Source organism: Mus caroli, unplaced genomic scaffold (genome assembly GCF_978045245.1).
Source record: "Mus caroli unplaced genomic scaffold, Mus_caroli_1 scaffold_9, whole genome shotgun sequence".
NCBI lineage: Eukaryota > Metazoa > Chordata > Mammalia > Rodentia > Muridae > Mus > Mus caroli.
In genome coordinates, this window is record NW_028227264.1 from 8420864 (window position 1) to 8444758 (window position 23895).

General features: G+C 42.0%; 1 protein-coding gene across 2 annotated transcripts in view; it reads left to right on the forward strand.

Annotated features, from left to right (window-relative positions):
- The first annotated feature begins 7621 nt into the window (after nt 1-7621).
- The window catches only part of Epm2a (EPM2A glucan phosphatase, laforin), a 109649-nt gene continuing 93375 nt past the window's right edge, over nt 7622-23895 (forward strand). The window contains exon 1 of one of the 2 annotated variants that reach the window (XM_085842632.1): nt 7622-8027. In XM_085842632.1, the coding sequence (XP_085698758.1) occupies nt 7730-8027 (298 nt within the window). In that variant the 5' untranslated portion in view covers nt 7622-7729. The remainder of the gene's footprint in view (nt 8028-23895) is intronic. The other variant, XM_021174675.3, reaches the window with a different exon arrangement.

Below are 23895 nucleotides of genomic sequence, written 5' to 3' on the forward strand. Positions count from 1 at the left end.
CAAGAAGATAAGAATGGATCAATTCCCCTTCTTCTACATGATAACCACCAGTGATGAAAATGCTGTCTTTTTCCCACTGGATGGCTTTTGCTCCTTTGTCAAAGATCAAGTGACCATAGGTGTGTGGGTTCATTTCTGGGTCTTCAATTCTATTCCATTGATCTACCTGTCTGTCACTGTACCAGTAACATGCAGTTTTTAATCACAATTGCTCTGTAGTACAGCTTGATGTCAGGCATGGTGATTTCATCAGAAGTTCTTTTATTGTTGAGAATAGTTTTTGCTATCCTAGGTTTTTTGTTATTCCAGATGAATTTGCAAATTGCCCTTTTTAACTCAGTGAAGAATTGAGTTGGAATTTTGATGGGAATTGTATTGAATCTGTAAATTGCTTTTGGCAGGATAGCCATTTTGACTATATTAATCCTGCCAATCTATGAGCATGGGAAATCTTTCCATCTTCTGAGATCTTCAATTTCTTTCTTCAGAGACTTGAAGTTCTTATCATACAGATCTTTCACTTCTTTAGTTAGAGTCAAGCCAAGGTATTTTATATTATTTGTGACTCTTGTGAAGGGTGTTGTTTTCCTAATTTCTTTCTCAGCCTGTTTATCCTTTGTGTAGAGAAAGGCTGATTTGTTTGAGTCAACTTTATATCCAGCTACTGCACTGAAGATGTTTAGCAGGTTTAGGAGTTTTCTGGTGGAATTTTTAGGGTCACTTATATATACTATCATACCATCTGCAAATAGTGATATTTTGACTTCTTCCTTTCCAACTTGTATCCCCTTGATCTCCTTTTGTTGTCTCATTGTTTTAGCAAGGACTTCAAGTACTATATTGAATAGGTAGGGAGAAAGTGGACAACAGCCTTGTCTAGTGCCTGATTTTAGTGGGATTGCCTCAAGTTTCTCTCCATTTCATTTGATGTTGAGTACTGGTTTGCTGTAGATTGCTCTTATTAGGTTTAGGTATGGGCCTTGGATTCCTGATCTTTCCAAGACTTTTATTATGTATGGGTATTGGATTTTGTCAAATGCTTTCTCAGCATCTAACAAGATGATCATGTGGTTTTTGTCTTTGAGTTTGTTTATATAATGGATTACGTTGATGGATTTCTGTATATTGAACCTTCCCTGCATCCCTGAAATGAAGCCTACTTGATCATGATGGATGATCGTTTTGATGTGTTCTTGGATTCCGTTTGTGAGACTTTTGTTGAGTATTTTTGCATCGCTATTCATAAGGGAAATTGGTCTGAAATTTTCTATCTTTGTTGGGTCTTTATGTGGTTTAGATAGAGTACCTGTGGCTTCATAGAATGAATTGGGTAGAGTACCTTCTGTTTCTATGTTGTGGAATAGTTTGAGGAGAATTTGAATTAGGTCTTCTTTGAAGGTCTGATAGAACTCTGCACTAAACCCATCTGGTCCTGGGAGACTATTAATGACTGCTTCTATTTCTTTAGGGGATATAGGACTGTTTAGATCATTAACCTGATCCTGATTTAACTTTGGTACCTGGTATCTGTCTAGAAACATGTCCATTTCATCCAGGTTTTCCAGTTTTTTTGAGTATAGCCTTTTGTAGAAGGATCTGATGGTGTTTTGTATTTCTTCAGGATCTGTTGTTATGTCTCCCTTTTCATTTCTGATTTTGTTAATTAGGATGCTGTCCCTGTGTCCTCTAGTGAGTCTGGCTAAGGGTTTATCTATCTTGTTGATTTTCTCAAAGAACCAGCGCCTCTTTTCGTTGATTCTTTGAATAGTTCCTCTTGTTTCCACTTGGTTGATTTCACCCCTGAGTTTGATTATTTCCTGCCCTCTACTCCTCTTGGGTGAAATTGCTTCCTTTTGTTCTAGAGCTTTTAGGTGTGTTGTCAAGCTGCTAGTGTGTGCTCTCTTTAGTTTCTTTTTGGAGACACTCAGAACTATGAGATTTCCTCTTAGGACTGCCTTCATTGTTTGCCATAAGTTTGGGTATGTTGTGGCTTCATTTTCATTAAACTCTAAAAAGTCTTTCATTTCTTTCTTTCTTTCTAACTTGACCAAGTTATTGAGTAGAGTATTGTTCAGCTTCCATGTGAATGTTGGCTTTCTATTATTTATGTTGTTATTGAAGATCAGCCTTAGTCCGTGGTGATCTGATAGGATGCATGGGATAATTTCAATATTTTTGTATCTGTTGAGGCCTGTTTTATGACCAATTTTATGGTCAATTTTGGAGAGGGTACCATGAGATGCTGAGAAGAAGGTATATCCTTTTGTTTTAGGATAAAATGTTCTGTAGATATCTGTTAAATCCGTTTGTTTCATACCTACTGTTAGTTTCACTGTGTCTCTGTCTAGTTTCTGTTTTCAGGATCTGTCCATTGATGAGATTGGGGTGTTAAAGTCTCCCACTATTATTGTGTGAGTTGCAATGTATGGTTTGAGCTTTACTAAAGTTTCTTTAATGAATGTGGGTGCCCTTGCATTTGGAACATTAGACATTCAGAACTGAGAGTTCATCTTGGAAGATTTTACCTTTGATGAGTATGAAGTTCCCCTCCTTGTCTTTTTTGATAACTTTGTGTTTGAAGTCGATTTTATTCGATATTAGAATAGCTACTCCATCTTGTTTCTTGGGACCATTTGCTTGGAACATTGTTTTCCAGACGTTTACTCTGAGGTAGTATCTGTCTTTTTTCCTGAGGTGAGTTTCCTCTATGCAGCAAAATGTTGGGTCACTGTTTATGTAGTCAGTCTGCTATTCTATGTCTTTTTATTGTAGAATTGAGTCCATTGATATTAAGAGATATTGAAGAAAAGTAATTGTTGCTTCCTGTCATTTGTGTTGTTAGAGTTAGGATTCTGTTCTTGTGGCTCTTTTAGGTTTGTTGAAGGATTACTTTCTTGCTCTTTCTAGGGTGTAGTTTTCCCCCCTTGTGTTGGTGTTTTCCCTTTATTATCCTTTGAAGGGCTGGATTCGTGGAAAGATATTGTGTGAATTTGGTTTTGTCATGGAATACTTGGATTCTCTGTCTATGGTAATTGAGTGTTTTGCTGGTTATAGTAGCCTGGGCTGGCATTTGTGTTCTCTTAGGGTCTGTATAACATCTGTCCAGGATCTTCTGGCTTTCATTGTTTCTGGTGAGAAGTCTAGTGTAAATCTAATAGGTCTTCCTGTATATGTTACTTGACCTTTTCCCCTTACTGCTTTTAATTTTCTGTCTTTATTTAGTGCATTTGTTGTTCTGATTATTATGTGTCGGAAGGAATTTCTTTTCTGGTCCAGTCTATTTGTGTTGGGTCCGGCCTGCGGCTCTCATTTCTGGGTTCGAGCCTGGAAGGCATCTTGGAACTGAAAGAAAAGAGGGAGCCTAGGCGGGTTGAGAAATAATGGAACCAAGATATGCTATTCTGCTCAAGGTTCAAATGTTTAATGGTGGACACGCTTTATAAAGGAGGGGGGAAAGTCCATTCCCGCCAATCATTCTTGTAGCCTGGAACCAGCTGCAGGTGATGATGTGCAGGAGCTGAGCTCTGTGTCTACCCAAGCGCAAACATTTCTCAATCTGAGCACTCTGCCAGAGTCCTGGCCCAAAGATTATCCCTATTTTGAAGTATCTTTAAAGACCTGTTTTCCTGGGTTCACTCCTGCCACATGTTGTTTAGAATGACTTCAACTCTGAGTTACCAATTTTAAGCTAACTTTCTATTACAAGCAAAGGGCTGCCTGCCCCTTTAAGAGCTGCATTTGCAATCAGCTCCCAACAGGGCTTTTCCAGTCACACTAGCACTTCTCTAAATTTTCACATAGCTCTAAACACATACACAAAACACACAAAACAGAAACCAACAAATCCAGACACATGCAACCCTTTCTCGTCCTCCACAAGCAGACAAGAGAATTAGAAGGGTAAGCTTCCATTTCATAAACAAAACTTGGTCCCTCTGACCAATCTCGATCTCTGGAGACTGCCAGACGTCTCTGGCTCTCCCTACTCCCCAGGGCATCCCCTGGGGAGGTAGCGGTCTTCCTAGCACATCTGCTGACCACAGTCCTCCTGTCCTTACAGCCCAAAGGGACAGCTGCAAATACCAAGCACACGTTTCAGAAAACCCCATCGTCTATAAACACCAGAGAAACCAAACTCAGGCGAATCTAAACTCAGACTAAGCCATGTTTCAGAGACACGGGACGAAACACAGACAACAAACCAACACAACACGCACATGTTCATTTTAGGAAACATAAGACAGACATTCAGAACAAAGACACCGGCTGGCATGCACACAAGAGGGGATTCCCCGATTTTCTCTCTGTCCCTGGGAGAGTTTCAAAAATCCACTTTCCTCCCGCCTGATGCAGTTTCCAACTCCGGACATCTGCCTGATTATTAAATCCCTTTTATTAAACCCTTTTATTTCTCTCGCCCAAAAAGCCGCTTCTGGAAGCTTCGGCCGACTGCCTGCCTGTTGAGTTCCTAGTTCCTGATAACTCACTGCTGAACCTAAGTGAATCTAGCTGAAAGACCCACAACGTGAGGACTCCCCCACGTTCTGACTCAGGAGAGGCGACACCCCAAATCACACAAGAAACGGTCTTGCTGCAACTGCAAGAGGATTTTTATTCAAGGGCGCTCTCGGGCCCACGGTCATACACCACGCAGGGGTAGAGGACCGTGGGGCCCCGAGTAGCTGAGTAAGGGGGTATTTAAAGGAAGAAACCACAACTCAAGGAGGTGGGGAGGGCGTTGTTGGAAAATACCAAAAATACCAGTTAAGAGTCACAAGGAAGTGCAAAGTCACAAGTGTCAGGTTATCTCTCAAGACAGGTTCTAAGAGCCCCTAACAATCTAAGAGCCCCTAACAATAGCACATTTGCATTGCAGGTTCTGGTAATGGTCAGGGTGGGTCAGGGTGACTTTCTTTGAATGAACACTCTTTGAACCCAGGAAGCGGGTAGGTGGAGGAATGTCGCTATCTGTTTTATGACCAGCACCTGGAGCACTAAGCCACAAAGACCACACTCCCAAGCCTGGGCCTAAAAGCCTCGATTTTTTTTTTTTTACTTTGCTATACTTCTTCACAGCGTGCAGTTTTAGTGCTGTTCCAGCTTAGCCCGCACCAACCTTCTCCAGTAGGAATTTTCTTTAATTCTTTTCTTCTTCCATGGAGCCCCAAACCAGCAGTGCTTCTTCCAAATGTCCTCTGCCTTTCCCAGGTTTCTTGTTGGTTCGCTAAATTGTTGGGACCGGCCAGTGGCTCACATGTCTGGGTTTGAGCCTGGAAGGCATCTTGGAACTGAAAGAAAAGAGCGAGCCTAGGCGGGTTGAGAAATAATGGAACCAAGACATGCTATTCTGCTCAAGGTTCAAATGTTTAATGGTGGACACACTTTATAAAGGAGGGGGGAAAGTCCATTCCTGCCAATTCATTCTTGGAGCCTGGAACCAGCTGCAGGTGATGTCGCACAGGATAGGGCATAGTCTCCGGAATACCTCCAGGGGACCTCTCAGCAGGTAGCAGTGTTTTGAAGAGGAACAGTGACAATGGCTCAACAATAGAGTGATCTAGGGAGGAAGGCTCCACCCTAGGTAATCTCCTTAGTGGCAGAAAGGTCAAGTTCTGGCCCAGCCTGCTTCAGGCTTGTGGGAGGCTACATATTCGGAGTTCTGTAGGCCTCTTGTCTGTTGATGGGCATCTCTTTCTTTAGGTTAGGGAAGTTTTCTTCTATAATTTTGTTGAAGATATTTACTGGCCCTTTTAAGTTGAAAATCTTCATTCTCATCTATATCTCTTATCCTTAGGTTTGGTCTTCTCTTTGTGTCCTGGATTTCGTGGATTTTTTGAGTTAGGATCTTTTTGCATTTTCTTTGATTGATTGCTGTGTCCGTGTTTTCTATGGAATCTTCTGCACCTGTGATTCTCTCTTCCATCTCTTGTATTCTGTTGCTGATGGTTCCTGATTTCTTTTCTAGAATTTCTATCTCTAGAGTTGTCTCCCTTTGAGTTTTCTTCATTGTTTCTACTTCTATTTTTAGATCTTGAATAGTTTTGTTCAGTTCCATCACTGTTTGGTTGTGTTTTCCTGTAATTCTTTAAGGGATTTTTGTGTTTCCTGTTTAAGGACTTCTACCTGTTTAGCAGTGTTCTCCTGTGTTTCTTTAAGTGAGTTATTAAGGCCCTTCTTAAAATCCTCTACCAGACTCATGAAATATGATTTTAAATCTGAATCTTGTTTTTGCATATGTTGGGGTATCCAGGACTTGCTGTTGTGGGAGTACTGGGTTCTGATGATGCCAAGTGTTCTTTGTTTCTGTTAGTAAGATTCTTATGTTTGTCTTTCACCATCTGATAATCTCTGGTGTTAGATGTTCTAGCTGTGTCTTGCTGGAGTTTTTTCCTCCTGTGATTCTGTTAGCCTCTGTCAGCATTCCTAGGAGTCCAACTCTCTCCTGAGTTCCAGTGGTCAGAGCACTCTCTGCAGGCAAGCTCTCCTCTTGCAGGGAAGGTGCACAGAGGTCTGGAGTTCAGCTCTGCCTCCTGGCTGAGGATGAAGCCCAAAAGGGCCCTGTCTAAGAAGCTCTGTTGCTTTTGAGGCCCTCGTGCTCTCCTGCTCAGACTGGTCTCTGAGTTATCAGGGATACAAGATGGCTTTCTCACCTTTGAGTCATGGGGTCAGAGCCCTCTCTGGTTGCTGACTCTCCTCCTCAGTGATCCTAAGATCCTGGGTGTGCTAGGGCGCCTGCAGCATGGAGAGTTCTCTGGGGACCTTGGGAAGGTCTGCGGAGTTCATGCCCAAGGTGGCCTGGGGCTCGCACTGACCAGAACGAACCCCAGCCACTCCAGACATTTCTTTATTCATATTAATAACAAGGTGAAGCAGCTTCCTCTGCTCCCAGAGGCCAAATAATGACACAGCTGTTTCTTGACCTAAAGTGCTAATATTTGCAAGAAGCAACTTTTATTTATTTTTCTGGTATTTTTCCCCAAGAAGAAAATTATATAGGTTTTTATCACACACACACACACACACACACACACACACACACACACACACACACAGGAGCAGAGGCAGGAGAATCTCAAAAGTTTGTGGCCAGTCTGATTTCCACAGTGAGACCTTGTTTCTAAACTTTGTCATCTCACAATCAAGGTTTTCTCTTTGTTTGATCTTGAGATCAACTTACACACGCTAAAAAGAGGAGACTGAAATTTTGTTTTTGTTTTTCTCTGTAGTCCCTTTAGGCAAGGGAAAGTATTTTGTGTGTTTGATGAACGCTGGTTTTTTTGTGTATGGAGTGGAGGGTCTCTAAAGAACATTATTCATATGTATTATTCCCACTTTATAATCAGAGGCCCATAAGGACTAAATGTTGGGGTGCTTGATTGAGGGTTACAGGTAAATCTTGGATCATCCAACTTCACTGAGGCTGGAGGTTCAAGCTAGACAACTCTTTCTTCCTTTGTGACTTAGTAAAAGTGATTTCAGATCTCTGGGAAGACGACAGGACAATGTCGGGTGTCATTTTCCTCCCTCCTAGGTCCAGTGTGGGTCCCAGCCTCTCGCGAGCCCCGAATGCCCTCTTCCTGCGGCTGCAGCTCCGGGGCGCCTGGGAACCCAGATCCCACGGCCGCGTGACCGGGCCACAAACGCGCGGCGCCGCACGTCTCCGCGCGGCCCCGGAGCTCGCGCCGCCGCCGCTGCCGCTCGCCAGGCTCCCAGGACTCGGGCCACCGCCATGCTTTTCCGCTTCGGCGTGGTGGTGCCGCCCGCGGTGGCCGGCGCTCGGCAGGAGCTGCTGCTCGCGGGCTCGCGGCCCGAGTTGGGGCGCTGGGAGCCGCGCGGCGCCGTGCGTCTCAGGCCCGCGGGTACCGCGGCGGGTGCCGCTGCGCTGGCGCTGCAGGAGCCCGGCCTGTGGCTCGCCGAGGTGGAGCTGGAGGCGTACGAGGAGGCCGGCGGGGCGGAGCCGGGCCGCGTTGACACGTTCTGGTACAAGTTCCTGCAGCGCGAGCCTGGAGGCGAGCTGCACTGGGAAGGTACTGCGCTCCGGGGCCCGAGGCCCGCACCCCGCAGCTCCCCGTGCACCCCGGCCGCGGCCTCGGGGGCGCGCAGCCCGCAGCTCGCGCGCTCCCGCAGCTCCCCGTGCACTTAACTGTTGGCTACCGCTCGCCCACCATCTTGACCCTACCCGGTTGCACGGCGATGCCCTGGTCCGGATCAAGACCCAGCCCCGAAGGTCTCCTGCCTTAGGCCTCTCTCTAATTCACTCCGAAGTGGCCCACCCTAGACTACAAAGGGCCACTTGTTGGAGGGAATTTTCCCTAGATTTTTGAGACTGAATCGTGGGAAATAGCAAGCTCCTCCCCCAAAGTCAGCTCACCGCGATAGAACATTTGAGACATGACTTGATTTCTTAAAATATGTAAAGAGTAATATTGGTTGTAAAGAAATAATAAAAGTAAATAGCCACTTGTGATAGCACAAATCTGTTATCTCAGTGCTTGGGAGGTTGAGGCAGGAGGATTGCTGGGAGTTCCCAGCCAGCCAAGGCTACAAAGTGAGAACTTGTTCCACAAAAATATTATAATAAGAATATATGAGTGAAAGCAGCATTTCCAGCATACAACACCTAAACATATTGCCTGCATGCATGTGTGTGTGTAACTGTTTGAACAAATATTGTACAATATATAATTTTGAATATTTATTTTTTCTTTAACAATATTAATATAGCACAGACTTATTTGCATACAGGTGTGTTTTATCTTTTAGGTGAAAAAAATACTGTGCAGCTGTTACTGTGCATTAAGGTTCCTTTTGGTTTTCGAGATTCTTGGATTGGAATCCAAGTGCGGTTTTCTTTCTTAGCATTTGGAAATGTTTCTGTACAATGGATTTGAACAAGCCAAAATGTCACCACTTTACATTTCAGTAATGAATGTGTTGAAAAATCGGTAGCAGTGTGTCCACCGACCACGCTGGGTGGATCGAGACAGCCTTTTCTGTGAAGGCAATGGGCGTGGTGGCAAACTGAACGTGTGTGAGGGAATGAATGCTTCTTAAGAAATTCATATGGGCAGACAACCAGGCCATTAGCCAGTTCTTGTGGAAAACAAGAATGCAGAAAAACAAAAAAACGAAACCCAAGAAAAGCGCGTGGTTTACTGGGATCTGTTTATTCCCTTTGCTGGTCTTTTTGGCCACTCCTGGGTTTGATGGTCAGCTAGCACTTCATTATGTCAGATGTGAGAGCTGCCTGCCTTTGGCTGGCCTTCCTTTGCAGTGCATTTCTACTAATGTCACTGTGTCCTTTTCCACAGTAAAATTACATCTGATAATTTTAATAACGATGCGTGGTGTACTAGAGCACCCATTTCCAGGTCTCCTCCCTTATCAGCGTTTCTAATACCCCCAAAGTGCTGATGGTTGGGTTGCTATTTCTTAATGCATTCACTTTAACTTGTCTGTTTTCAATTTTTCTGCAAGTTACCACATACATTATCTGTAGTTTGCAATAAAGAGTATCTATTGACACCTACTGGAAATGCATAAAATTAGCAACTGTACATGCTATAAAATATAAAGAATTTAGTCCATTATCCCTGCTGGCTTTAATACCCTTATTTTAAATTATAGATGTGATATTGACTTTTATAGAGTTTATTTTATCCTATTAGAGACATTTCTTTTTTAAAAAGATTTCTAAAATAATACACATACCTCACTTATTCTCTGTACTCTGACTTGTTTTCTGAGTTAAGTTTCATGTGTTCATGTTCTGTTTTCTCAGTTATCAGGACCTTCTTGTAGATGGGTAGGTTGGTTCTGAGGATTGGAAATTAACAAGGAGATGCTGTCTTTAAGAGCATGGATAACTGTGTGGGAGGGGCTAAACTGCCTAACTCAGGAATATGGTTTGTTAGACCAGGGCAGATTGATGTGAGGCAATGTATGTACAGGTAGCCTGTAGCTGGTAGCATCCCTCCTTCCTCAGCCTCCGGAGTGCTGTGAAAGATGTGAACCACTGTGCTTGGTACTTTTGCTATTGTCATTGCAAACTAAGACCTTGTACTCGCAGTCAAAAAAAAAAAAGGAGGCCTGGTATGGTGATGTATGTCTTAAAGCCCAGCACTCAAGAGTTCAAAAGCCAGCCTGGTGTACAAAGTGAGTTCCAGGATATCCAAAGCTACATAGAGACCCCATCTCAAAAACACCAAATTACTAAGTAAATAAAAGGGGGAAAATGAATTTCCAGAAGCAGAATCTGTCTCTGGATGAGTAAAGTCTCATTTCTTCACTATACTATAATACTAGCATTTTTACATAGGAGTATGCAGCCAGTCCCCAGCAACCCTGAGCCAAAGAGGTTGGTTTCCTCATTAGCACAGACTAGAAAACCAGAACACAGTGGAGGTTCTTAGACTCTGCTGAGGAAGGTGGACAGAAGAAGAGGAAGAATTAAAAAGTAGAGGCTTAAGGAAACTGAGGTAGAGCTGGAGAGATGCCTCAGTGGTTAAGAACACTGGCTGCTTGCTCTTTCAGAGGTCCTGGGTTCAATTCCCAGCAACCACATGGTGGCTCACAACCATCTGTAATGGGATCCGATGCCCTCTTCTGGTGTGTCTGAAGACAGCTACTGTGTACTCATATAAATGAAATAAATCTTTAAAAAAAAAGGAAAAAATGTATATAATATAATATAGTATTAAAATATATTATAATTATATTATATCATACATGTTAATAAATCAATAATGCATTATAGTAAATATATTAACATTCATAATCATCAATCATTACATTATATATTATTATATTACATATAATATAATAAAATATATAATATATTATATTATATAATTATACATTATATATGATATATTATATAATTATATATTATATTATATATTATATGTTATATTATACATTATTATATAATATATTATACAATATTCTAGTTCCTATATCATGTGTAATATAATATATATGATATATAACATTATAATATATATATAAAATCTGACTTATTACTATACCATTAATTATATATAACATCATGATATATTATGTATATAATTATGTTATATATAAAATATACATGTTATATATTATAATATATAATCTGTATAATATATATAAAAATATATTATACATTATATATAAAACATATATATAAGAATATATACAAAACTACATATATTATACCTATTATATATAACATTACCATCATGAGATGTGATTTTAAATCCGTATCTTGCTTTTCTGGTGTGTTGGGGTATCCAGGACTTGCTATAGTGGGAGCACTGGGTTCTGATGTTGTCAAATAGCCTTGGTTTCTGTTGCTTATGGTCTTGTGCTTGTCTCTCATGATCTGGTTATCTCTAGTGCTATCTGCCCTTGTTGTCTCTGACTAGAGTCTGTCCTTCCTGTGATCCTGGTTGTGTCAGAACTCCTCAGAATCCAGCTGTCTCTGTAATCCTGTGATTCAAGGATCCTGTGATCCTGAGATCCTGGGTGTGTCAGAGCTCCTGGGAGTCAAGCTGCCTCTGAGATTCTGAAATCCAAGTTGACCAAGCTCCTGAGATCCTGTTGTGTCTTGGCTTGGCTCCTGGGTGCCAAGCTTTCTCTGGGTGTTGTAGGAATGGGTCTGTGAGCCAGAGCCCTGGGTTTGCTCCAGGCACAGGTAGGTGTAAGCTGGATGGAACTCGTGCCTCTGGCTGTGCAGGGGTTTATGTTTCTCTGGTTCCTGTGAGGGTCCCAGTCACTCTGGGTATTGGAAAAGATGTTGTGGTCTCAACTGTGATCTTGAGTGTGTCAGAACTCCAGTGATCCTGGGTGTGTCTGATCTCCTGGGAGTCCAGCTTCTTCTGTGATCCTGTGTGTGTCAGAGTACCCGTGATCCTGTGATCCTCAGAGTTTCAGAGCACCTGGGAGTCAGGCTCCCTCTGGGTATTGTAGGAGTGGCTGTAGATCCAGAGCCCCAGGTCTGCTCCGGGTGCAGGTTCAAACTGGAAGAAGGATCAGAGGGGACTTTCTATGGCACTGAGTTTGGTAATCTGGATTCTCTGTTTCTCCTGGCCATGTGCTCATAGTCCATCTCCCCTTATGTCGGCTTCTTCTCTGTCCGTTCTTCTGCAACTTAATTCCAAATTTCTTCTTAAGTTTTTCAACAGAGCAATGATACTAGCCCTTGAGATTTCCTGGTTCAGCACAGGGTTTGATGACTGTAGTTTTGCTTAGTCTTTGCTTGAGATTTCTGTTGTAGTTCTTGCTACTGGGAAGCTCCTTGCCCACAGCCAGCTCTGGGAAGACTTTTAACAACAAGTGCTCAGCTTGTCACTGTGCTTTGGATTCCCTTTCACCTTTCTTTGAGCAATGTAATCATCTGGGTTGTTGTATTCTCAAATAGCTTCCTAGAAGTGGCAGTTAGGGCAACATGTGAGCCCCCAAGTTCTGGATTACCCATTTCCTAGATCCTCCTCATCTCCAAGGCATTGTGGGCATTGCCGCAGGATCTTTTAGCATCAAGTTTGAATGCATTTTCGAATGTCAAAGTCAGCACTTTCTTTTTCTTTTCCTCTATCTTTCCTTGTTCCTTTTTTCCTTTTCTTTTCCTTTTGGTGGAAGCAGTTTGCGTTGTCTTCCTTTGAAGCTTCAATTATTTAAAAAAAATATTGTGCCAGGATGTGTGTTTTGTGTTGTTGGACAATTGTTTTCCTTAATCCCAAGAATTATTTTCTTCAACCCACTGAAGTATTTCTTTGAGTATTTTATTCTCTGTTTTTATTTTACCTCTGAAATGGGATAGCCATATACCTTCTGTATGTTAGATATATTTCTGTTTATGAGTTCCCCACATGAGTTTGTAAAAAGTCAGCTATTTTATAATTTTGTCCGTGCACTGAAAGTTTTACTTCTGGTATTTTTACTTTATTTTATTTTAATTTATTTTATTTTATGTGAATGGGTATTTTCCTGGCACATGCATTTGTGCACCAAGTGTGTGCAGTGTCTTCCAGGCCAGAAGAGGGCATTAAAGATGATTGTGAGCTGCCATTTGTGCGTCCTGGGAAGTGGATGTTGGACGTCTGGAAGAGCAGCCAGTGAGTTCTTAACCACTGAGCCATTTCTCTGGTCCCAACAGGCATTTTTTAAAAATTTCCCACATTTTTCTGTTATTTTATGATGTCTTTATTTTTTTCAGAGCTGCTTGTTGTTAACACTTGGCTGTATTAATCTGAAACTTCCAAAAGATTTTAAATAGAGTTGGTCAAAGCTTGTTTTCTCTTGCATTAGTTTAACCCTATTTGTAATTAATTTTTTTCCTATATGTCTTTATTTATGCTGTAGATTTTCCTCATGTATGTGGTAATCCTTGATGGCTGCTCTGAATGAAGGATATAGCGGTAGCTCTGCATCTTGAGGTTGGTTTTGTTTATCCAAACCATCTTTTGAAGAGGTGGATAATGGGCTGCAACCATGGTCCAAAACAGTATGTTAGGATGGCGAGTGACGGTAAGAGACTTGAGGGGATTTTGTCCAAAGCCTCCAGTTCACTGACCATTGGGTAATTTTACAGATGTTTCTGAAAAAAATTCTAAAGATATGGGTAACAATTATCATTATGAGAAGGATAGAGACCAGCGGGCCAAGGAGAGGTTAAATACCAGGGCTCTAGAGTAGACATACTGAGGATCCTGTCTCTGCTGGAGTTGGTCCATGGAGGTCGAGATTTATAAGCCAATTTATGTGAGTTTTTTATTTTTTAATCCTCTCTTCCTCTTGGGCAGACTGATTTACTTATGACCACCATATATTTTATTGAAGAAGAGTCAAGTGCTGCACTTTTTGGCAGCAGCAAGTTCAGAGCCCTTCAGTTGTATAGGACCACTGAAGCTAGGAAGGTGAGTTGGTCTTGAAGGAGTGGTAGGGCCAAGGTTGACTGTTGGATGGTTTCTGCCAACTGGGTAGAGATCTACTGACATAAATATAAACTATGACACCCCCCAGCGCCCTTCCCCCCCTCCCTGCTCTGCAGCCAGATCTCTATCAGCTACTGAGGTTGCCAAACCTATCCCACTCATGACTGGGAAAGTCACAGTCCACTGGATTCTGTGTGTGATTTGGAGCAGAATGTAGACTTCCGCACTGATGTGTAGGGCGATCTGAAGAAGCCTGCAGGAGCAAATGGAGTTCCTTCGTGATGTAGAGGGTGAGTTAGGGATTGGTTATTACTATGGAATACAAAGGTGGCTCTTCTTCACTCAAGACTCTAAAACTATCTTATTTAAAATATAAAGTACAAAAACATAAGCCTCCACAAAATGTACAACATTGTAACTCTGCCAGACTTCCAGACAAAATTCAATGGAGTATTCAATCCATCATCTTTCCCAGACCAGTCCGAAGTTCTTAGATATGAATAACTTCCCGACATTGTATCATCAGGAAAAACATCCAGTTGTATACCTTAGTACTGAAACTGAGTTTTTAAAAAAAGACCTAGGAAAGGAATAGGGGAATCTCTCGAGAGCACAGCGCAGCAGTATATGTTAGGGAGTGAGCAGGTAGAGAATCTGTCAGTTCTGTTCCTGGCAAGTGTTTACTTCAAAGGAATCGTTATTTAGGCCGAGGCTAATATGTATTCAAGAATGTAAACTTCTTTTCCTTTGGATTATCGGAAGACAAACTCTTAAAGTAGATGACTAAAACTATAGCCAAATCTGTCCCAGTGCTACATAAAAGGCAATGGAATCTAGACAAACCAGCAAGTTATAAACTAAGGTTTATTTGAAAGGAAGGGGATAGATGGATGAAGGGAATTTTATTATATACTCGCATATTCACAAAGTAGAACATTTTATATTTAAACTCCTTTTTTATTTATAGTATCTGCTCAACTACATCTACTTTGGACCTTACTAGAATTACGTTTTACCCACTCATTCTAAACATTGAGAAAAAGAAATGTACTTTTTAATTTAAACAAAAGTCAAACCCAATCCACTCTTAGTCCAGGCTTTCAGGTGTGTAGGGACTACAATCAGGTCTAGAGAGCAATAGATGAGTCTTACCACACAATGCTAATATTTCATCTTTGGTCTAGCCATCTAGAAGGTCACCATCCAATATTAAACAATTATTAAACAATTAATTAAACAATTATTAAACAATTAATCTACTGAACAGCAGCAATAATGACATTTGTCTCTTTAAAAGGAAAATCAACTTTTAAAGTTTGTGCAGATGAAACACTAAAAATATTTTATCTATCAAAACATCCCTGTGGGTCTCACCTCCACAAGACTGACATAATTTAATTACTTAATATAAAATAGGAAAGTAGGCTCAGTTTGTATCTAAAAGAATGCTGAACTGGAGGGTATTGTCCTCAGAGAGTAGGAGAAGAAGGAAAATTCTGGAGGAATGGATGAAGGCAGTGGAAAGGCTTAGTTTAGCCAATATCCTTGCCCAATAAAGGGGTTGGGCAGCTAGGTATGAAGAAGAAGACATGAACCATCAGATGGCTGCAGAGGGAACAGTGAAGGGGTCATCAGCACCCCTGAGGTCTGAGAAATGTGTTTGTCAGAGTAAGCAGGAAGTATGGCTCAAGTGACACCCATATTAATTAATAATGACAGAGACTTTTTCTCTGTCTGTACAGTTTCTCTATCTGTGCTTCTGTGGTGACCTTGATGGCCTTGTTAGAGGCTGAGGTCCTAGGGCAGTGTTGGTCTTCAGTCTCTAGGCCAAGAAGATCTAAGAGGGTTTCCTGGGGGGAGGAGCTTGGGGTAGTGACCTTCCTTGAGAAGATAAAGAGGGTCAGGTGACTCCTCACTGTCTCACCTATGCACAGTTCAGACAAGGTCCCGGTGGCAGGCAGAGGATGAAGACACTTCTTTCCCCAGTGGCCAGTGTTGTGGCTACACTTGAAGCAAGTTCCAAGTGGGGTCCATGGGTGACCCATATTCTTCAGAGGTAGTCTCAGGGCTGCTGCTGAAAGCTGGTATTTTTCACAGGGGGCCTTTTATGGTGTTTTCCTGTTCCTCCTGCCCATTAAAGACTTTAAATGCCATTGCCAACACTTTTCTCTGAGGGATTTGAGGGCCATCATTTAAGCTTTTAACCTCCCCCCCCCAACTAATTATTTTCCTAAGCAAGAATTGGATCCAAGTTGCATATATGCATGCTTTAGCACGTTAAGATTACTTGTACATAGATTTTTTTTAAACTATAAATTTTTTTTTTTTTTTTTTTTTTTTTGGTTTTTTTCGAGACAGGGTTTCTCTGTGTAGCTCTGGCTGTCCTGGAACTCACTTTGTAGACCAGACTGGCCTCGAACTCAGAAATCCGCCTGTCTCTGCCTCCCGAGTGCTGGGATTAAAGGCGTGCGCCACCACGCCCGGCTAAATTTTTTTTTTGTTACAAGGTTTAAAATAACTTTTGGTGTGTGTGTGTGTGTGTAGGAGGGCGGGGGGATTTTACCTCAGTGTTTTTCCAGATCCTAAGACAGGGTAAGTTTGTTTGGGCAAAAGCTTTAAAGGTATATGTGGCTGTGATTTTAGTAAATAAAATCAAGAAAAAGGAAGAACATTAAGAAAACCAAGCATCTGTAATCATACTTAAATTTTTATTTATTATAAAAATGTAAATACCATGAGGTAAACAACAGTAGCCCTTATTGGAAATAGTTTCCTTCTTAGCTGTTCTCAGACATAATATATCTTTTTCCTGGGATGTTCTATTGCCCTCCTTCTCCCTTGTACAGAATCAGGAGACAAGCCTGACCAAGGACAGAGGCATTAGTGGAAATTTTTAGGTAAACATGCTTGGGTCTAAAGTGGGTAGGCCAAATTCCGTCTTCAGAGCTAGCTTTTTAGTAGAATAAAACAGCATGCGACTTTTTTTTTTTTTTTAAATAATTAGAAAAGACATTTGAAACTCTGTTTGACTGGCTCCAATGATCCACATACCCATAACCACTTTTCAGGTATCTGTAGGTGGAGTTAGACAAAAGGGAAAGCTTAACAAATATCCTTCTCTCTTATGAAGACACACAAGGGAGGTGCCTGGGGATTGTCCTGGGGAGGCACCTACAGGGAAGCCTAGTCCTCTATCTCAAAGTCTACAGGAGCTGGACTGAGGGCTCTATGTTCTGATTGGGTAGGCAAGGAGACTTAGCCTTGCCTGGAGAATCTGATGGGCGTGGTAGGAGAGGCAGAGGAGGAAGGGATGGAGCAGAGAGAGTGGAGTGCTTCGATATAAGGCATTTCTGGATCACTTACCCATGTGATGGCAAGGTTCTTAAGATCTCTGAGAATTTGCAGGTTGAATGTGTGGTATCTCCAAATCCATATGGGGAAAGAGACTTAAGGAAACAGGCAAGAGGAGTTGAAGTTTTGGATGAGTTTTGAGTGGGAAGAGTTAGATAACCATCTCTTGTGCTCTTAGAGAGAGCGAAGTAGTAAAGAAATCCCAGGATTCGAGTAAAGACAAGGTTTTCTCTACACATATAAGGGTCAGGAACAGAACATGACCAGGTGGGCCCTGGGAGGGAGATCAGCATGAGAGAGAAAGAACAAGAGAAGAGAGGGGACAGAGGAGAGAGTAGAGAAGGGGGAAAGGAGATGGGATGAGTCGGCAGAGGTTAAGTGCCATTGGACAGACTCTTGAACCAGAGGGCATCCCAAGTGGATCCTGGTTTATCAAGAGAATGTCCAGATCATGAGGGATTGGTTTCCTGACCAAGTGATGGGTGCCCAAGAGGTTGTAGGGAAACTTCCTGGCATTCCAGTGTGACTTTACAGAGAGAGGAAAAGTTGAGCAGGCAGCTCCAAGAGAGGAACAATGAAAACGACAGACAGAAAGTCTGGAGTTGCATACGGGTAAATGACAGCAGTCTGCAGGGATGAATGGGGTTAGGCACCAAATATAAACATGGGCAGTGAAAACCATTAAGTAATATACTTCTGAGGGGAAAAAGCAGTTTATTGCTGGAACAAACAGCTGGGCTATCTCTCTAGAGTAGGGGACAGCAGCCCAACTGTGGGGAGCAAGAAGGTTTTATAGTATTTCTACAGATAAGGGCAGAAGCTTCCCCTACCAGAAAACTTTTCCTTTTAAGGTAAAACAGAGGACTTAGCCTGGTCACATGAGTGTGTGTGTGTGTGTGTGTGTGTGTGTGTGTGTGTGTGAAGTCATCAGGACAGTTTCATGACTGACAGATGTTCTTTTGCCTGTGAAGGGTCGAGGAATGTGGAAGCTGTTACCCAACAAACAGAGCCTCCAAGTCACAAGATTTCTGAGCCATGTGTTTAGGTTTCTGATTCCTAAGGGAGGCCTGTCTGGGCTAAGCTCAGGTGTCCATTTTAGGGATTTGGCAGCTGTGCCACCATCTTAGCTCCTGATTTGTGACCTAACAGTAGTCTGCTTGTTACTGAGCAGAGTTCCTGTTTATGTGCTGGGCCTCAGATGCCTCAGTGTGCTGGGGTAGATCTCCACACCTCACTCACACTAGGATCTGTCCCAGGAAACCTTTCCCTGCTACATTTACAGAGCGCTCGTTTCCTGATGACCATTTGCTGGGGTAGAGGACTGCGGGCATGGAAGCTTTCCTCCAGAGATTTTTCCAGGCTGGTGCGGGCTTCATTGTTAGGTTTGCCATTTTTCCGTTTGCCAAGAAGTCTTCCTTAACATCTTTTTGAAAAGATTTATTTTTATGTATATGTTTGTGCCTGCACGAGATTATATATACTATCAAGAGCGTCAAGGGTGTCGCTCATCACTGCTGGGAAGGCATGAGGGCAGGAACTGAAAGAACCCGATGACGTCAGTCAGGTGTTGGGGTCCATCCTTGACACAGGATCGGAGTTCTCAACTGGAAGCAGGGATATCTGGAAGGCGCATAATAAATATACACAGACTACTTTTTTGGGTACAAACTGACAGGCAAATTTTTAAGGCTTGAAGTTTCCATCTCTTCTCTCTCATTCTCTGCTCTCCTCTCTGGCTCGTTTGCTCGCCCACAATTTGAGGCTGCACACACTGCATTCTCCTGCGCACTCTGCTCTTCTGTGTGCTTTTCTTTCTTCGAAATTCCACATTCCTACACACCTCTTTCGCTCTCACACACACTCTTTACACACATCTCATACGCACCTCATGCACTCTCCTTTCACTCACACATACGCTCTTCATACACACCTTACATTCTCTCTTCACTCTTTACAAGCTCTTCTCATGCTCTCTACATCCACCTCACATATGTCTCACTCGCTCTTCACACACTCCTCGCTCTCTAGCCTTTCTTTTACCCAAGTCTTTTATTGATACACCAAAAGCAGATAGGAAAAAAGACATTGTATAATCATTGCCAAATCAAATTCAGAGGAATACCCACATCCCACAAAGAGCTAAGAATTAGAATTGTTCTCCAAAGTTTAAGCTTTCCCTATTCCCAGGCCTATAACCAAACTAATAATAATTGCAAACTGATCATTATTTAAACTTTAACACTTGACTCATTATACTTCAGAGCTCAGAGCTCTGAGGCCAGCTACTTGCATTTTCTTGTGAAGCTCTAATGATAAATGACCTGGGCAAAGCTGCCAGGCAGTGGCCAGAAAGAATCAAGTTAACCCTTAACTCAACAGTTCTGCTAGCTTTCTGCTTCTGCACATTGCACACAGTTAATCTCCTAGGAGTCCCAGTGGTTTGACTTAGTTTTACTAATATAAGATTTTACACATTCTATACTTGCTTATCTCTTAAATGTTGTGCAAAACTTATTTCATAACTTCAATAGTTTTTTCCTTTCTTGGGGTTCCAATGTTGGCTCTATTTCATTTTCTAATAATATTTTCAAACTTTCTTCCCAAGTTAAGCTTTAATCTGTAACTACCTTGGTGCAGTTATTACATTGTTTCCAAGATGAGAACACACAGCATGTACCTGGGCCATTAGGACTGTGCTGTGCTGTGCCCATGCCTCAATTTTTAATTGTTTAAGAATCATTACATCAAGGAAAATCTAGTTTCACAGAATTCACCAGAGCAGAAGGAGGAAGAAATAAGAAAGTCAGATATAATAGAATAATTATGCACATCAAGGCCAACTGAAAAGCAGTCATGCACAAATGAAATCTATACAGCAGTTTGTCTAGAGCTAAGGTTAGGAGAAATGGGAACAACTGTTGTTACAGAGAGCTGGCACAGGCTACTGAGATGTCTCCATCCTGGCCTACTGCAGGCAGTCCCTGTCATTGTATGCTGTCCCCAGCAGTCAGGAAGCAGAGGGAAGAATGTTGGGGTTTAAATTTCTCCCTTTTATGAAATGTAGAATGATGCTGCCCACATTTATGTTTGGTTTTCCCACATGAACTAACCCAATCTAGAAATTCCTATGCAGCTATGTTTGTCTGTGCAGAGGTGTGTCTCCTAGGTAATTCTAGAGTTTGTCAAGTTGACAGTCAAAATTAACCACTGCAGGTTATATTGTATTGGACTCTGCAACTGTAAGCACTGGGAACTTACAATGTAAATTAGCCTAAAATTCTATTAATTTACATAGCCAGCTGAAAGAAGCTTGCACACAGCCTTTCCCTCCTCAGTTCTTCTCAATACCACCTTGTGTTTACTTTCTCCAGACTCTGCCTCACTTTCTGGATCTAACTGATTTCACCAAGTTCATGTGCCTATGTTTAAAGGAAAGAAAAACTAAATGTCAAATGAGAAGTCTAACTGCAATTGCTTGGGTTTCCCCATAAGATGGCTGTCAGAGCTCTGCTCTAATCACCAGAGCTATGTCCTGTGAAATTTAAAGAAGACAGAAATATGGGAAAGTTAGTCTTTGGAGTTTCCTTTATCAAGAGAGCTAAAGGATTAGTATACTGTCTTCCCTCCCAGCTGCTTCATTTATGTTTAGAATTGGCCAGCGTTGTCATGCTTGGCTATCTCTATTGGTTTTCTCTTGATGTAGTAATAATCCGACCAAGAGCAACTTAAGGAAGATAATGTTTATTATCCCTTGTGAATTCAGAGGGATAGAGTCCTTCATTGTGGGGAAGGCACAGCAAAGCAGAAGTAGCAGGAAGCTGGTGGGTCACATTTTATTGACACAGAGGATGTAAAGAGAAAGAACCAGAAGTGAGGTAAGGCTATAAACTCTTAAGGTGGGTCCTGTGATGTACTTCCTCCAGTATGACCGTGCATCTCAAAGGTTCCATAACCACAGACTGCTGACTGGGGACCAAATGTTTGAATACACGACTTTCTTTTCTTTTTTTTTTTTTTTTTTAGAATTAATTTTTTTATTAGGTATTTTTCCTCATTTACATTTCCAATGCTATCCAAAAAGTCCCCAATACACTCCCCCCAACTCCCCTACCCACCCACTCCCACTTTTTGGCCCTGGCGTTCCCCTGTACTAGGGCATATAAAGTTTGCAAGTCCAATGGGCCTCTCTTTCCAGTGATGGCCGACTAGGCCATCTTTTGATACATATGCAGCTAGAGTCAAGAGCTCTAGGGTACTGGTTAGTTCATAATGTTGTTCCACCTATAGGGTTGCAGATCCCTTTAGCTCCTTGGGTACTTTCTCTAGCTCCTCCATTGGGGGCCCTGTGATCCATCCAATAGCTGACTGTGAGCATCCACTTCTGTGTTTGCTAGGCCCCGGCATTGTCTCACAAGAGACAGCTATATCTGGGTCCTTTCAGCAAAATCTTGCTAGTTTATGCAATGGTGTCAGCGTTTGGAAGCTGATTATGGGATTGATCCCTGGATATGGCAGTCTTTAGATGGGCCATCCTTTCATCACAGCTCCAAACTTTATCTCTGTAACTCTTTCCATGGGTGTTTTGTTCCCAATTCTAAGAAGGGGCACAGTGTCCACACTTTGGTCTTCGTTCTTCTTGAGTTTCATGCGTTTAACAAATTAATACACGACTTTCTAGGGGACATTTCTCCTTAGACCACCATGTTTCCCCTATAGAATTTGACTCAACACTCTGCTGCCCACATGAAGAAAATTGTGATTTTGGATACCAAGAAGAGTTGGGGGAGTAGGTTCTATGTAGATAACTAAAACAGCGTCTACTACATTTTAAAACCAAAGAGAAGTACAATTTTTGTGTAACGTGGGTCTTCCTACCACACTGTGAGCTTCACTGGGGCAGGGGTTATGTGTTTTGCTTTTCATTTGCATCTTGCTATTTTAGCTGCTGCATAGCCGCTGCTCGGTGGTCATGGGATGGGTGAACAGGGCACAAAGTGGAAGAGATGGATGTTATTATCAGGTGTCTACCAGGTGGTCTCACCTCAGTGACTTCCTCCTTGCTTCTCATTAAATCACCCTTGGTCCTCAGGCCAACACTGAGGCAGGCATTCATTTCTTTATCATACACCCAAGAAGGCAGCACTCTGCCATCAGTCACAGGCAGTGGCATTGCCCCTGAGATCCTGGATTTTTCAGCTCTAGATGTTTTATTCTGTTTTTTTTTTTTTTTTTTTTTTTTTTTTGGTTTTTCGAGACAGGGTTTCTCTATATAGCCCTGGCTGTCCTGGAACTCACTTTGTAGACCAGGCTGGCCTCGAACTCAGAAATTCTCCTGCCTCTGCCTCCCGAGTGCTGGGATTAAAGGCGTGCGCCACTACGCCCGGCCATTCTGTTTTCTTGTATATTTCTTTTGTCTCGAAATTAGTTCATGTTCTTTAAATTCCTGACCATACTGAATATATGTCCACAGACTTTACCTTCTAACTTCTATAAGTGTGTCACATTTAAGTGTAACTTATATTATTTCTTTTGACATTGCAGGAAATAATCCCCACCCTTTTTATGTGTAATATAGCAGAGCTTTACTTGTGGATTGAAAAAAAAAAACAGATTTTTGAGTTATATTGCATGTATTTAAAAAATATACTACTTAGTATACTTTTAGATGTTCCGAGAAGTTACTGAGTCAGAGAAGTTACTGAGTTAGTACAGAACACTATAGTTATGTGCCTTGGGACCTTCTCTGTTGCTAACATCTCATATTGATTCGCTATGCTTATAAAAAAAAAAGGAACTGATATTTACATATACATTATTAATGAGATTGTATTCTTTTTTTTTTTTTTTTTTTTTGAGACAGGGTTTCTCTATATAGCCCTGGCTGTCCTGGAACTCACTTTGTAGACCAGGCTGGCCTCGAACTCAGAAATCCGCCTGCCTCTGCCTCCTGAGTGCTGGGATTAAAGTGGTGGCTGAGAATGTATTCTTTTCCAACCTTGTTTTTAACCCAATTTACTTTTTCTTATGTAGAAGCTCATTCTTGAGTTTAGCATGGAGCACGCCTTTGATCCCAGCACTCAGGAAGCAGAAGTGGGTAGACCTCTATGAGTCTGAGGCCAGCATGGGAGAGAAGAATCTCAATTATATTACCACAGTACACTTACTGCTTCAGGCAGCCTTCATTGTCTCTGACATGACCTTCATGGTTCTAAAGGGTTCTTATCAGGTGTGCCGAAAATGTTCTTGCTGTCTTTCTCGTAATTAGAGTGGATATGGCTTCAGGGAGAAAGCTCTATCAGGTAGCGAGCTGAGTGTTCTGTTTACTACTGAGTAAAGTGGGGGCATTTTAAACGGTGAGAGTAGAAAGTGCTTAAAGGGATAATTAGACAGGAAAATATTGTCAGGGTGAGTGCTGACAGGGCCAGAGAGTCTACTGTGGAGCAAAACACTTTCAGGAGGTCAGAATTGGCAGTGATTGAAGGACAATTATAGAGGAAAATGCTCCCAAGGGTTGAGAGACCACTGTGCTGACCTACATGTATAGGTATGCTTCAGTATTTTCTAAAATATCTGGACAGCTGGCTTTCTTGGTGGTATTTTATTGAATGGGTGAGTGGCAGGTTTACTTGAA